The sequence below is a fragment of the Glycine soja genome, chromosome 6 (genome assembly GCF_004193775.1).
Source record: "Glycine soja cultivar W05 chromosome 6, ASM419377v2, whole genome shotgun sequence".
NCBI lineage: Eukaryota > Viridiplantae > Streptophyta > Magnoliopsida > Fabales > Fabaceae > Glycine > Glycine soja.
The window spans coordinates 20,467,844-20,482,827 of NC_041007.1; the positions used below are offsets into that span (position 1 = coordinate 20,467,844).

At 33.3% G+C, this 14,984-nt stretch overlaps 1 protein-coding gene and 1 long non-coding RNA gene across 3 annotated transcripts; one reads left to right on the forward strand and one right to left on the reverse strand.

Moving 5' to 3' along the window:
- Window positions 1–337: 337 nt before the first annotated feature.
- On the forward strand, window positions 338–4,093 carry LOC114416668 (protein Dr1 homolog). 2 transcript variants are annotated; one of them, XM_028381620.1, is made up of 6 exons: window positions 347–535; window positions 649–704; window positions 828–917; window positions 1,349–1,443; window positions 2,483–2,551; window positions 3,569–4,093. In XM_028381620.1, the coding sequence occupies exons 2-6, from the start codon at window positions 650–652 to the stop codon at window positions 3,728–3,730; spliced, it is 471 nt and encodes a 156-aa protein (XP_028237421.1). In that variant the 5' UTR covers window positions 347–535; window position 649; the 3' UTR covers window positions 3,731–4,093. The 2 variants fall into 2 exon arrangements, with proteins under 2 accessions (XP_028237422.1, XP_028237421.1); XM_028381621.1 differs by lacking the exon at window positions 2,483–2,551 and having other exon boundaries at window positions 338–535.
- A 7,986-nt stretch (window positions 4,094–12,079) lies between these two features.
- Window positions 12,080–14,115, reverse strand: LOC114414070. Its single transcript, XR_003667113.1, has 3 exons — window positions 13,114–14,115; window positions 12,412–13,020; window positions 12,080–12,327 (listed from the first exon to the last, which is right to left on the reverse strand). It is a non-coding gene; the product is annotated as an uncharacterized LOC114414070 (long non-coding RNA).
- Window positions 14,116–14,984: the final 869 nt, after the last annotated feature.

Below are 14,984 nucleotides of genomic sequence, written 5' to 3' on the forward strand. Positions count from 1 at the left end.
ATAGTTGATACTTGACTACTTGTAATAATGAATAAACAAGGTTAAACTGGGAAACCAAATTCAACCTCCATTAAGTACACACTGAAAATTATAATTTTTATTTTAATTATTAATTATTAATATCATTACCAAAGCAGAGAAAAATATAGTAGTATTATTATTTTGGAGAAGAAAGGAAACAAAAGTGATACGTGGGTAGGAAGCAAGATATTGGTTACGTGACAACAGAAAGTTTATTGTGGGGTTCCGCAAGCAGCGGTACACGCGCTCTCAAGGCGCGTGGGAAGAGGTTGACGTCAACGCGCTTTTGGGTTTGCCCTAACGCAAGGGAGGGCATGACGGAAGAGCTCTCTCTCTCTCTTGTTCTTATCCATCGCATTGAAAAGCAGCACCATCACCACCCCCACCTCTTACCCCTTCTTTCATAAATATGCGTCTCTGCAACAACATGTTCACCACCACCTCCTTGTTCTTCACATCATCCTCATCATCTTCTTCAATCAGTTGACTCTTCGTTCCTCCCTCTATTCTTTCGGTGCGTTCTTTCTTCTCTTCTCTTTCTTTTTTATTCTTTTTCCTCAGATCTGCGTTTTGCGTTTCGCCTCTCGTCGTTTTGTTGATTTTTTTTTTGTTTGTTTTGGATCTCAGGATGGAGCCCATGGACATCGTTGGGAAGGCCAAGGAAGACGCTTCTCTTCCTAAAGGTATGTGTATTCCTCTTTTTTTTTTTTTCAGATTTGTGATTTTTTCAATGTTAAATTAAAGAATAAATTGGGGAATTTTAATAAACAGTTTTTATTTATTTATAAAACTGGTATTTCTTGCAGCGACAATGACGAAAATTATTAAAGAGATGTTGCCCCCGGACGTGCGTGTCGCCAGAGATGCACAGGATTTATTGATCGAGTGTTGTGTCGGTAAGGGTTCCAACGCCCTTTTTTGTTTGTTTTTGTTTTTTATTTTAATTGTTGACTGAAATTCTGTCAGTTTCAGTGTTTTTTCCCCTTTTTTGTGTTCTTTGTTTAATTTTTCTTTTATTTGCCTTTTTTTTTTAAGTTTAGTTTTCTGTTTTTGTTTTCCCCTGTACTGAATGTGCCGGTGTGTAATAATCTCAGTGCCTCTTTGTTATAATTTGACAAATGAAAGGGAAGGCTTAACTAGATGGTATAGATTGTGCTGTAAATGATGTGGAATGGAAAGTTAATAATATATTTTTTGGTAAATTCTTTTTGATTTTTTTTGTTTTTATATTTAAACTTGTGGTTATTGTAAATGAGATTTTGTTTGTGTATCACTATGGTATGTATGTGCACTAAATGAGATTTGGTTGGTGCATCTATCATTGTAGAGTTTATAAACCTTGTCTCGTCAGAGTCCAATGAAGTCTGTAACAAAGAAGAAAGAAGGACGATTGCACCGGAGCACGTGTTAAAGGCTTTAGGGGTATTTCTCAAATTGTTGAACTGTTGTATTGCTAAAGTTTTCATGCAGATCCGTTCCAATTTATGTTTGATTAATTATGTAATCTCTTCTTTGAAGTGCTGCTTTTTGTTTTGTATTTTGAATTTTAATTTCTATCTTGTAAGTTTTTATGTGAGCTTGCTTTCTATTTGTGAAGTGCCTGTTATTCTTGAAATTTTTTTTTGTGTTGCATTGTAGTTTGATAGCCAATGGTAGCGCAGTAGCAGGTTATATTAGTCGTGACTTTTTTAGTTTTGGGAATTTTAGATAGTGGGTATATTTTGTAGCTGTTGGAAGAAGCACATAATTATACAATTTTATAGGTTTGGTATGTAGGTTTACAATGTTTGTAGCACAATACTATTTTATCTTGGGCAGTGGTTCAATTTTCTAGTAAGCCATTGGATAAAAAAGATTCTTGATGTTATGGAATATGCTTTTGAAAAGATTTAGAATAAATATTTATTAATAGTAACAATTCCATCTTTCTTATCCCTATAGACCCTGATGTGCAAAAGGTATTTATGCTGTATACTTAAAATTGAAACCATCTGGATTTCACTCCCTTCTATCTGCACTGAGATAATCAGATTTGGCTTTGAAATGAATTTCTCCTAGTGTTTTCTCATTAGCCTAGCCTTTCCTTGGTTGCTTACTGTTTATCTTGTCCATCCTAAATGCTGTCCTGTGCTTTCCGCTTCCCAGGCATTGAAATGTGTTAACTCATTGGTAGAGTCTCTAATTCTGAAGCCAAAATTATTGATTATAGCAATGTGTATCTTTGTCAAAGTATGTTGTATTTTATTTTTGTTGCATGTAAGATTGTAATTGGAATCTCATAAATAAAATTTTGTTTTTCAAATGATTTATTTCCAATTCCCAAGTGTTCCAAACCAAAGCATTATATTGTTTTCTATTGTCATGCTTATAAATATTCATGAAAATGATTTTTTCAAGATGGGCAAATTGTATGCTTTCAAGTGTATGGGGTTGGTTATTGATTTGCATATGTTTCTATCAGGTTCTTGGATTTGGCGAGTACATCGAGGAAGTTTATGCAGCATATGAACAACACAAGTTGGAAACAATGGTGATTGTTTATGTTAATGACCAATGTGCATGATATGTATTACAACTTAGCAGCAGAATTGTTTTTGTCTTGTATTCATCCCTTAATTGTTTATTGGGTGATCAATTTTATAAGAATCCATGAAAACTTTTAAAAGTGCCCTTGGACCATTTTTGAGCTTTTATCTGATCAACCATACTAGTGGAGCTACCAGCCTGTCTAAAGGTCATCTGTCATAGGGGAGCACCTGCAGGGTTCCATGATGATCCTCTAAAGAGACCCACCCAAGTTGGTTATGGTTCTCTTATAATCATGCTGGTAGCCTGTTGGTGTGACCCATGAAATGTAAATATGGTATACCATAGGTGTATGTGTTGGGGAGATCTTAATGGGATGATAACTTGATTTTACTCCTCTCCTCTACTTTATAGGGTGCTTTGGGAGCATGGCCTCTGTGGTTTGGTTGTGCCAGTCTGAGCTTCTATATAATTTGTAGAGGGACCCATTAAAATGGGTATTCTGTAGGCAAAAGCACTGGAAAGACCCTAATGGGCTGATAACCTGACTATGGTCCCCTCCTCTGTTTCCATTAAGTGTTTTAAATATTATGTTTGAGAGCTCAGCCTATAAATTTTCATGCTGGTGAAATTGAAATTACCTATGATTTATGAATCTCCACTTATGTGTATGGTCCATTCTATCCTTGTGGAGTGGTTAAGTATTCCATTAAACTTTGAAGTAAATTACTGATTGTTCTGTGATTGTGGTTTGTGATAAATGATGTAAGAAGTTGTGGTCCAGGCAAATTGATAATCCATCTGGCTATTGAGTTCTTGGTATATGTTCTTGAATTTTTTGTGCCAATGCTCATTGTGGCCACTGAGCACACCATGAGCTGTGAGGCAGGAGGGACATGTATTATTGATCAATTAGACCGGAAAAGTGAATTTTGAATCATTAAATTACTATTGTTGTTTATAGATTGACTTTGTTAAAGAATTATCTTCTGACTTTTTTTTTTCTTTTTTAACCTTCCAGCAAGATTCTTTAAAAGGTGCAAAGTGGAGCAACAGAGCTGAGATGACTGAGGAAGAAGCATTGGCTGAACAGCAAAGGATGTTTGCAGAGGCACGTGCAAGAATGAATGGAGGAGCCATTCAATCCAAGGAGCCAGAGGCTGACCAAAGTTTAGAGAGCTAACTTTATAGGACACTTTTATTTTCTTTTGAAGCATAGGCAAGCAGCATCTCTTACTCTTCCCTATGCGTTGTTAATTTAGCTCGATTTTGCACATACCCCCATTCACTAGTTTGCTGGCCTACGTGAATGTACTCGCCATTTGTGTTCTTTTAGTAATCCATATTTGTAAGTTAATGTAATTATTGGAGTTCATCTAAACCCTCGTCTATTTAGAATTTTACATGTAGATTATTTCATTTACCTGTTGTATCTCCCACACCAACAACAGCTATTGCCTTGATTTTGACAATAGTTGCTATATTAGAATGTAACAATCTATTATATTCTGTTATATAGAAAGTCGTGAAGGTTTTACAACAGCAATTAAGGTTCTATAATAACAACTTATCATCCATATCCTAATTTATGATGCCTTTTCGAGTATTGGTGCCAAAGAAAATCTCAAATTTGTGTAGATCTGATACACCTATTCAATTAAACGAATTTTATCGAATGACTCTGTAGTTAGAATCTCTAATCATGATCAGTAGTTTATTCAAACAGTTAAGCGTGCTTTGTTACATTCTCGTACATTAACAAAAATGAGAAATTTTAAAAAACTCTTGTTTAATTCTCGTACATTACCAACAAAAGTGAGAAATTTTAAAACAACTCTGATGAACGTGGGAAATGTTAAAATCAACTCTTCAAATAGTTGGAGACATATCCTTGCCTAGCCCTGACAATCGAAATTCTCTGTAAATGATGTACTGATGTCTGTTTCAAAAAAAAAAATTCTAATTTGAAACTTAACTTCTTATCACTCAAATTCTTAGGGAAATGCTTGGGGCATCAATATTTTGTCGGTCCACTCAGTAATTTTTTAAAATATAAAAAATATTCATTTTTGGTTACAAATAACAGATCCGGTTTTTTATTTCTGCAGTGTTTTTTTTTTCTTCGTAAAATTGAACTCCCTTTTTGAATGCTTTTTGTCACTGGTGGTGTACGTGCGTTGTTTACGATTATACGGTGAAGTTCGATGATTTTTCGTTGCTAGAGAAGAAGAGGTGCGTATTTTTGTTTTTCAACATACGGATTGACAACCTATATGATTCATACGGATTAACAATCTGTATGAACCTTCATACTAGGCATGGCACCCACGCGGGGCGGGGGCGGGGAGTACTCTCCCCGCTCCCCATCCCCGAACCTTACCCTACTCCCCATCCCAGTTCCCGCTCCTTGTGGTGGGGATATTTTTTGCCCCGTTCCCCTGCTTCTTGCGGGACCTGCGGGAACCTTGTTTTATATTAAAAAATATCAAAAATTGTAAAAAAAAATATAATTTTTTTGTTTTATCTCAATTTTTCAACAATAATAAATTTAAGGTTTAATTCTAAGTTTAAAACATGACTAAAAATAACAAAATAAATCAATAATAATAGTAATAAAACCGCATAAGCATAAAAGCATCCAAGAAATATTCAAGTACACATTAATGTTACAGTATTAGACAATAAAAACAATAAAACTAGCATAACATTACAAGTCTTCATACAATAAATTAACATCATCATACTGAATCAAGTCTTCATACTTCCATCCAAGTGCAATGAAACATCTTCAACATCAAACCTACACAATGAAACATGTAAATATGTGTTTAGAAAGTATAAAAAAATCATGAATTAATATAATAAAATTTTCATACCGTTGGCGTTGTTGTGTCTGCATCGTCAACTATTGAGCAAATTCCATCTTTGATTTTAAGGAACCTAATGACACAATTAAACAATCATTAAAATAAATTAATTGCTTAGAAGAAAAATTTACTAGTAAAATTAAATTTATTACCTTCAATCTCATTACACAACCAATCTTGAGAGCACATCAATGCCTCAACAATGTCTTCATTTAATTTACTACGATGTGGAGTTAGAAACTGTCCACCAATGCTAAATGCAGACTCTGAAGCAACCGTTGAGATATGAATAGCTAGAAAGTCTTTAGCAATCCTATGCAAAGTAGGATACTTGACTCCAATGTTTTTCCAATATCCCAAAATGTCAAAGTTACTAATATTTGATTGATTAAACAATACAGATTCCTCCAAGTATAAATCCAATTCAAATTTAACACAATCACCAGAAGAAGTTTCTTAAACATATTTTAAAAATTCAGAACTCCAATGTTTTCTTGAAGATGATGATTGTTGAAGAGTTTTTAGTATTGATTGCTTTTGACCCCTCACTGTTCGAAGCTTACAGGTTCTAATGTGGTTGTGCAAATGCTTCGTACTTGATCTTGTATCACCACCAAGTTTCTTTTCACAATATTTACATATAGCTTTCCATTTTTCCTCTATTTTCTTTCTTTTGAAGTGGGTCCAAGCAATGGAAGTTAATCCTCTTTTATTTAGACTTCTTTCAACATCTTCAACTTCTTCTATATTTGGAGAATTTTCTGTTTCTTCCACCGGATTGCTTTGTGCGTCATTAGCAACTTGTTGTGTTTCTAATGGAGCAATACTATTAACGGATTGATCAAATAGGCGTACCCATTTTCTGTACAACAAACAAGTAACAAAATTTACAAATATGAGTCATGTAAAATTGTAAATGCACAAATCTGACTCTTATTGCTAGATTACAAATTTTAAACTCAATGAATCAGCCAAACCAAAACATCACAATAAGCTAGCAGCATAACAAAGAGTTTAAAATACAACATAAATAAATAAATAAAACAGAGGAAGAACATGCAATAGAGGAAAAACAATTCGAAGTTGCGAAACCCAGAAATGCATGGTGCAACTCGAAGAAGAAAAAGGAGCAACGAAGGCTTCCACGAGTTCACGGCTGAAAAGAACAGTGAAGAAGGAATGGTGAAACGAATGGTGAAAAAGCGAAGAGGGTGAAGACAGTGTGAAACGGTGAAGAAGTGAAGAAGGAACAAAGGTGAAGCAGTGAAGAAGGAACAAAGGTGAAGAAGGAAGTCAAGGAACGAAGTCTGAATGTTTGATGCGGCATTTTAGGGTTTGGGTAATGTTTGTGTCTTTGTGACTTGTGAGATATTACTTATATATATGATAATTTTATTTTGTATTTTTTTACTAGTAAAATAATATATTAACCCTTATATTTATGTTATATATATTATAAGTTATGAGGGTATATAAGTAAAATTCTATATACGCCGGGATACGAGGATCCTGCGGGGCGGGGAGCATAGTCCCCATCCTCGTCCCTGAATTAGCTACGGGGGGTTTTTCATCCCCATTCTCGTCCCCGCAGGGAATTTTTCCCCGACCGCAGGGCCCCGAATGGGGCAGTACCCGTGGGGATCCGTGAGTTATAGGGAGAATTGCCATGCCTACTTCATACAGATTGTCAATCCGTATGTTTTAATTTTTTAAAAAAATTATAACTTATTTAGAATTTTTTTATACGTTTAATTTATTTACAAAATTTGATAATTAAACAAATTGAATATTTAATTGAATGTTGTATTTAGATGTTTATTACAATAATTGATAGTTAAACAAATTTGGTATTTAATTGAATGATGTATTTAGATGTTTATTACAACAATTAATAATTAAAAAAAGTTGATATTTAATTGAATGGTGTATTTAGATGTTTATTATAGTGATTGAAAATTAAAAAATATGAAATTTAATTGAATGATGTATTTAGATGTTTATTACGACAAATGATAATTAAACAAATTTGATATTTAATTGAATGATGTATTTAGATGTTTATTACAGTGATTTAAAATTAAATAAATATGAAATTTAATTGAATGATGTGTTTAGATATTTATTACAAAAAATGACAATTAAACAAATTTGATATCTAATTGAATGATGTATTTATTAGAATTTATATGATATTTATTAGTCATTTGTTTAATTATAATATTATTTTTTATTTTTTATAATTGAGTATATTAATGAAAATATGTAGTGAAAATGTATTCTGTGGATATATGATGTACAATACATTTTTTTTTAATTTTGTATAGTTATATTTGTGTCGATAACAAATGAGGTGATTGTATAATTTTTTTAGTTGTTTTTTGTTTATCATTGAATTTGTTAAATGTTTTATTGAGATGGATGAAGAATAGTGAATGTATGATACTATCATGTATGAAGAAGTTGATATGAATGTTGAAAATGAGGAAGATGCTAGCGTGAAAGTAGAACACGTTGATTGCTTTAATGCCTTTAATACTTCTCAAGTATTTGTCTAATTTTTTGTTGGTACAGTAACTATATTACATAAATGTCCATTGATCTCAGACCTTCTTTGAATTGTGTTATAGTTGTTTCCTACTTGTGATGAAGTTTTACATTGAGCTCGATCGGTGACTCATGAAATTGGATTTGTTGTCGTGATAATGAGGTCGGACACAAATATTGGTGTTAGAGGAAAGGCCTCATTTATGTTAATAGCTTGCGAAAGGAGTGGTGAGTATAGGCCTAAGAAGAAGGATTTGGTTAGAACATGCACTGACAATAAAAAATGTGGATGTCCGTTTAAGTTGCATCCGAAGCCAATTTTGGAAGGATAAGGATGGATGGTGAAGTTAATTTGTGGGACTCACAATCATGAAATGACAAAGTCATTTGTTAGGCATCCATATGTGAGTCGACTAACTAAAGATGAGAAGATTGTTGTTGCTGATATGACGAAGTTCATGGTGAAGCCAAGAAATATTCTTTTGATGTTGAAGGAGCACAATGCCAGTAGTTATACAACAATCAAACAAATTTATAATGCCAAAAATGCTTATCGTTCTTTCATAAGAGGGAGTAACTTCAAAATGCAACAACTCATGATGTTGCTTGACCGAGATCAATATATTCACTGGCATAGGCTGAAGGATGAAAATGTTGTACGTGACTTGTTCTGGAGTCATCCTGATGTAGTCAAATTAACCAATTCTTGTAATTTGTTTTTTTTATTGACAATACGTACAAAAAAAATAGGTACTAACTGACATTGCTTGATATTATTGGTGTTACACCAACAAGAATGACATTCTCCGCTGCTTTTGCTTATTTGGATAGAGAACATTTTAATAATGTTGTTTGGGCTCTACAGCGGTTTCAGGATCTTTTCATGAAAGTTGATGCACTCCTTGGGGTTATTGTTACCGACAGAGATTTGGCTTTGATGAATGCAATGGAAACTGCATTCCCGGATGCTACGAACATGTTGTGTCGGTTTCACATTGACACGAATGTGAAGGCAAAGTGCAAAACCCTAGTGGGTTAAAAAAATGTATAGGATTATGTGATGGAGGCTTGGGGGAGTTTGGTTAACTGTCCGGGTAAGAGTTATTTTGATGAGTACCTTAAGAACTTTGAAATGGCTTGCTCTTGTGGCCTATGTTTGTCGATTATGTGTGCCAAACATGGGTGATTCCACATAAAGAACTATTTGTACAAAAAAACTACTTGTACATCTTTTGAGACAAGTACGTACGTCGTTGGACATGTGTTTAAAGTTACCTTGTACAAAAAACTACTTGGCATGGTATCAAGGTACACTTTAAATGAAATTGTTGTTGAGTGTGAGTATGTAGCTTATACAGGCAAAAACCCTTCACGCTGTGGATGTGTCATGAGGACTACCCATGGTCTTCCATGTGCATGTGAGTTGTCTAAATATGTTGTTGGCTCCATACCACTAGAGACAATCCATATTTTTTGGCGTAGGCTCAGTTTTTCAGATCAAGGATTATGTGAGGTTGAGGTGACCATAATTGGGGAGATGAAAACCATCTCGAAACGATTTGAGCAGCTCGATGTTTGTGGCAAAGTACATTTGAAGATAAAGCTTTGGGAAATTTCTTATCTTGATTTGAACTATATGGGTCTTCCTCTAGAAAAGGTGAAGACCAAAACGTGATCCGTCTTATTGTGAGTATGTTGGTGCGTTACACTCTCTGCAAAATAGTAATTCTTCAGTGAAACGTAGTGCATAATCAATTGAGCAATCAATACAGAGACAAAATATTTCAATGTTGGATGAATTTCATCCATGCATCTAGGATTCTATTGAAAACATTATTGATGTCAAAACGGATGGTAACTGTTGTTATCATGCAATAGTTGCCTTATTGGGTATGGGTGAAGATTCATGGTCATTGGTGCGCAACCATCTGCATAAAGAACTCACAAGCTAGTCGAAAGAGTATATCAACTTGCTTGGTGACATAGAGAAATTTGAGGAATTAAAGCGTTCCCTACTTGTTGATGGATTATCTATGGTGCGTACGTTTATTGTTATGTCACTTTTTTTTAAAATAACATTTAGGTAACCTCTATTTGTTGTCTGTTACATGTAGGTTTCCATAGACAAGTTGATGAATATTATGGATATGGGATATGTCATTGCTTTACGATACAACGTGATTGTTGTTTCTCTTTCACGACAACAAAGCATAACATTTTTTCCTCTTAGAAGTCAACTGCCACCAGATTCTTATGTGCATCACGTAATATGCATTGGTCATGTGCGAGGGAATCATTTTGTTCAGGTAATTGCATAATTATTATGTTAGTATAAATGCTGACAATGTTGTTGGTTATCTTACATTGAACCCGTTTGTGGTTATGTAATAGACTTTTTTACAAGACCATTGTCCTTTACCATCATTGGCGTTGTTGTGGAATACACATTACCATTATCAGGCAAAGTAGTGACCCACCCCATACATAGGTAGAATGCAACGTTACACAAATTTGTCAAGGCTAAAAATCGAATTTGTTGATTTAGGTGAAGAATGAACATAAAATATGTTATTTCCACTGATGTTTCTATAAATAATAATTTTTTTTTGACATTTTGTTATACTATGTATGTTATTTCCACTAATTGTGTTGCTTTGTTAAGATAACTTAAAAAGTTAGGACATAAATAAGTACTTTGAAAATAACAAACATACAGTTTCATTAGCTAATGGACACCAATTTAAACATTACATTAACTTAAAAGAGAGTTGAAACAAACAAAAAATGCGTCAAAAACTATAATTAAATAATACTAATTTTTCACTGAATCATGTTGCAACCGAGACATGTTGTCTTCCATTTTGGTTACCGGTTTACTAAAAACAGCTAAAATTTCTATTAGGCAAAATTGTTTCCAATAGTTAGACTGTACTAAAACCTTCAACACATCATCGTCAGTTTTCAGCTCAATAATTTCAAATTTGATAACTTTTTCTGAATACTCAGAATGAACTACCTGTCGAGAAAACAATTGTCTTACCGTTTGTGATTCATGAATACCATAAGAGGGAATCCCTTGAGGTGCAACTTGCTTGATCACATCCTTGAGTCCGTCGATGCTACATCCCGAAGGAATGTCACATATTTTTGGATTTTTTCCTATGAACGAGTAACCCACAAAGTCGCTTTGGCGTGACATGTTTCACCTCCCGTTGTAATATAGGAGGGCATCATGAGTAGGAGTCGTAGTGACTTGAAGTAAGTTTAATATACCATCCGATGTTCTACCAATGATACATAATAACTCAATCGGGCCAACACACAAGTATTGATAATTACGGATTAACATTGTGTTAACATCATCATCATTTTTCAATTGCATAGATTGAAAGGCAAATTGGTCACCTACATTTGCGAATGAATGTTGGTAGTAAATTTCATCCAAATATTAATAATTGCTCTTTAGTGTTTCAAAACTACAATCATTAGGTACTCGCATGGGTATTAGAGTGGAACTTTGGAAATAAACACCAGATTCATTGTGAATAATTGATCCATTTGGAAAAATAAAAGCTAATCTAGAGTTAACAATGGTCTGATTACTTGTTTCTCCCAAAAATGTCAAAGTTTCGAGACTACAATTTGGTTTCTAAAGGTAGATTGGGTGAGAATGTGTGATTGTTGAGAGTGTTTTTGTGGTATTTATAGATGTTGTTCATTTAAACTTAAATAACTGAGTAGACAATTGAATGTCAGTTTTGTTGGTGCAGTATTTTTTTAAAAAAATAGACGCGTGCCACTTCCTATGTGTTGTCAAGTACAACAATGTTGTTTCATACTTTAATGTTGCATCAGACATGCATTGTTACTATCAAAACTAAAATAACTGAGTAGTCATTTCTATGTCAGTATGTAGGCATAGTATTGATTTTTTTAAACAGACGCATGCAATTCACAATGTGTTGTCAAGTTTGAAAATGATTTATGATGCTAAAATGTTACAAAAAACATACAATCATAATTTGTTAAGGATGAATTAATTTATTCCTCAAATCAACATTAACGACTAATTAACAATAAACGGATAACAAAAATTTGTATAAAATAATTAACCACGTGTCAATAAATAAATGTACCAAATAAAAAATTATCCACAAAATTAAAAATAGCATATATAAGGCAAAAAAAAACTTCCATGATCGTCCATACGCTGCCCAAGCCTCGATCTGTGACCTCTAGTTAGTTGGCCAATGTAGCTTCTGGCGATGCTCAAACATTCTTCAACAATAGTATAGGCTTCTATTCCTTCGGTCAAGATCCTCAGGTTCAATAGCCTCTCTAATTTATCAACAATTTCTACATAACCATGCTAGTAAGTGAAAAAAACAAACATAAAAATTGTTAGTAATAAAAAAAAAACTAAAAAAAACATAAAATACAAAAAATATATTACCACTGCATATTGAGAATGATGCACATCAACGTCTGGTTCATCAGGTGTCACTGCCGCCACCGGTTGCTAATGCACATTTGGTTCAACAAATATGTCATATTGCCGAATCGGCGAAACTCTAAGAGGATCCCCTGGTTGTGTCGGAGTCATAAACAAATGTGAAATCATGTAGAACTACTCCATGTAATTTAACGAACACTGGTCAGGCACTACACAAATTTGTCCCACAGGTGCAATATAGTCACCAAACTGCATCCATCTAGCATCCATTTCTTCAACAGAAGTCTAAGGCACAACAGGATGTGGCAGAATGGTCTGGATGTACCCAAACTGTTGTACAACCTTCTCTGGTTGGTGAATGAGTGTCAAGGGGCTCCATATGAGATGGTTGGAAAACAAGAAGATGACCTCAAATTCTCTAAATGAACGATGGTCACCATATGAAATCCAACACACAACATCAGGGGTCAGTCTATTCAGACGCCTATGATATGTCGACACGGGTAACGCCTTGCTAGAGGTCCATCGACATGCACGCGGTCTCTGCTGGTCATAATCCTCGATAGCTATTGCGAAATCAACAGACGAGAAATGCCAGTAGATCCAACACTACAAATATTTTGTAAACATATTCATTAAAATAAGCGACAACATATAATAACCAACGCCAATGAAAAATGTTTTATTAACATGTCAACTAACCTGTAACAGAGTGTGACATATCCTGCAAGCTACCTCGTTGTGCTCTTTGACGCCTTATTTAAATTATCATACATATACACAAGTGTAGTAGCGCCCTAAGTCTCACTCTGCGTCAAGTCACGTAGTGCATCCAAGAATACCACGTGCACGTGTGTGACACTCTTGTTAGCAAAGAGTATGCATCCAAGCAGATACAACAAATACGCTCACGCTGCTATGATCTAGTTACATGCGTCAATTTTTGTTTGATACACATCACACAGACAGGATAGTCGAACATAAGAGCCATGACATTGAATCGTCTCAGCTCTTGCCTCTACAATGCTGACCTTGAGTAATTCAACCAACATATGGATAACATCGTCGACATGAAGCTGCTCGAAGCTATGGAATGCCCTTATGATCAGCAAATGCAGCAACAACGCCACATCATCCAAGGTGATAGTCGCCTCTCCTATGAGCAAATGGAAACTACTAGTTTTCTTATGTCAGCATTCCACGAAAGCAGACATAAGTCCTTGATCGCCCATATCTAGGGAACATGCGATCAAAGGACATAGTCCGCTGACAACCACAAGGCCTTCAATCTCTGGAGCAGGCCTACCGAACTTAGCCATCTTCTACGTGCTTTATGTTTTTTAAGATTTATATACCTCTCCATTCCAAATTCTCAAAGCAACGTGATTTTCAAAATCTCTCAAAACTGATGTGACATGGGGTCCACCTGGAAAACCTTCAACATCAATAACACCTTCAACATGTGGTTGTTGCTGCTCTTCATTTAATTCCTCTACGATCGTACGAGGATCCTCAACAATACGCGCCTCTTGTCGCTGCCTACGGGCAGATGCGGTAGGCCTTCGCCGCTGAGACATCATTATCATCGTCACTAGTCTTTCTCCTCCCTAGGGCTTTTCCTATTGCTTAGCATAAAGTCTGTTCGAGACCTCTAGTTCTAACCACTATCTGCATAATATTTTCATTTTTCGAACAATTTTAAAATATTTTAAATTTTGGTTTCAATCATTTTTTAAAACTAATAAGTTTAATATCTTTTAAAAATTGGTTTTAATATTTTTTTTAAAATTAACAATTTTAATATATTTTAAATTTTGGTTTCAATAATTTTTTAAAACTAACTAACAATATTTAAATTATTTTAACTTTTGGTTTCAATATTTTTTTAAAACTAAAAAAATTAATATCTTTTTAATATTTTTTTTAAAACTAACAAATTTAATATATTTTAAAATTTGGTTTCAGTCATTTTTTTAAAACTAACAATTTTAATATATTTTAAATTTTGGTTTCAACAATTTTTTAAAACTAACTAACAATTTTAAAATATTTTAAATTTTGATTTCAATCATTTTTTAAAACTAACAAATTTATATTATTTTAAATTTTCGTTTCAATATTTTTTATAACTAAAAAATTTAATATCTTTTAATATTTCTTTGAATATTTTTTTAAAACTAACAAATTTAATATATTTTAAATTTTGGTTTCAAATTTTTTTTAAAATTAACTAACAATTTTAAATTTTGATTTCAATCATTTTTTAAAACTAATAAATTTAATATCACTTTCAAATATTTGTTTCATTATTTTTTAAAACTAAAAAATTTATATTATTTTAAATTTTGGTTTCAATATTTTTTATAAGTAACAAATGTAATATCTTTCTAATATTGCTTTGAATATTTTTTTTAAACTAAAAAATTTAATATATTTTAAAATTTGGTTTCAATCATTTTTAAAACTAACAATTTTAATATGTTTTAAATTTTGGTTTCAACAATTTTTTAAAACTAACTAAAAATTTTAAAATATTTTAAATTTTGGTTTCAATAATTTTTTAAAACTAAAAA

Excerpts from the sequence above, each read along its gene's own strand:
- LOC114416668 (XM_028381620.1), top strand. The coding sequence starts at position 650 with ATGGAGCCCATGGACATCGTTGGGAAGGCCAAGGAAGACGCTTCTCTT. Across the intron at positions 918-1,348 it reads ATTGATCGAGTGTTGTGTCG|AGTTTATAAACCTTGTCTCG; the intron begins GTAAGGGTTCCA and ends CTATCATTGTAG. Across the intron at positions 1,444-2,482 it reads ACGTGTTAAAGGCTTTAGGG|GTTCTTGGATTTGGCGAGTA; the intron begins GTATTTCTCAAA and ends TGTTTCTATCAG.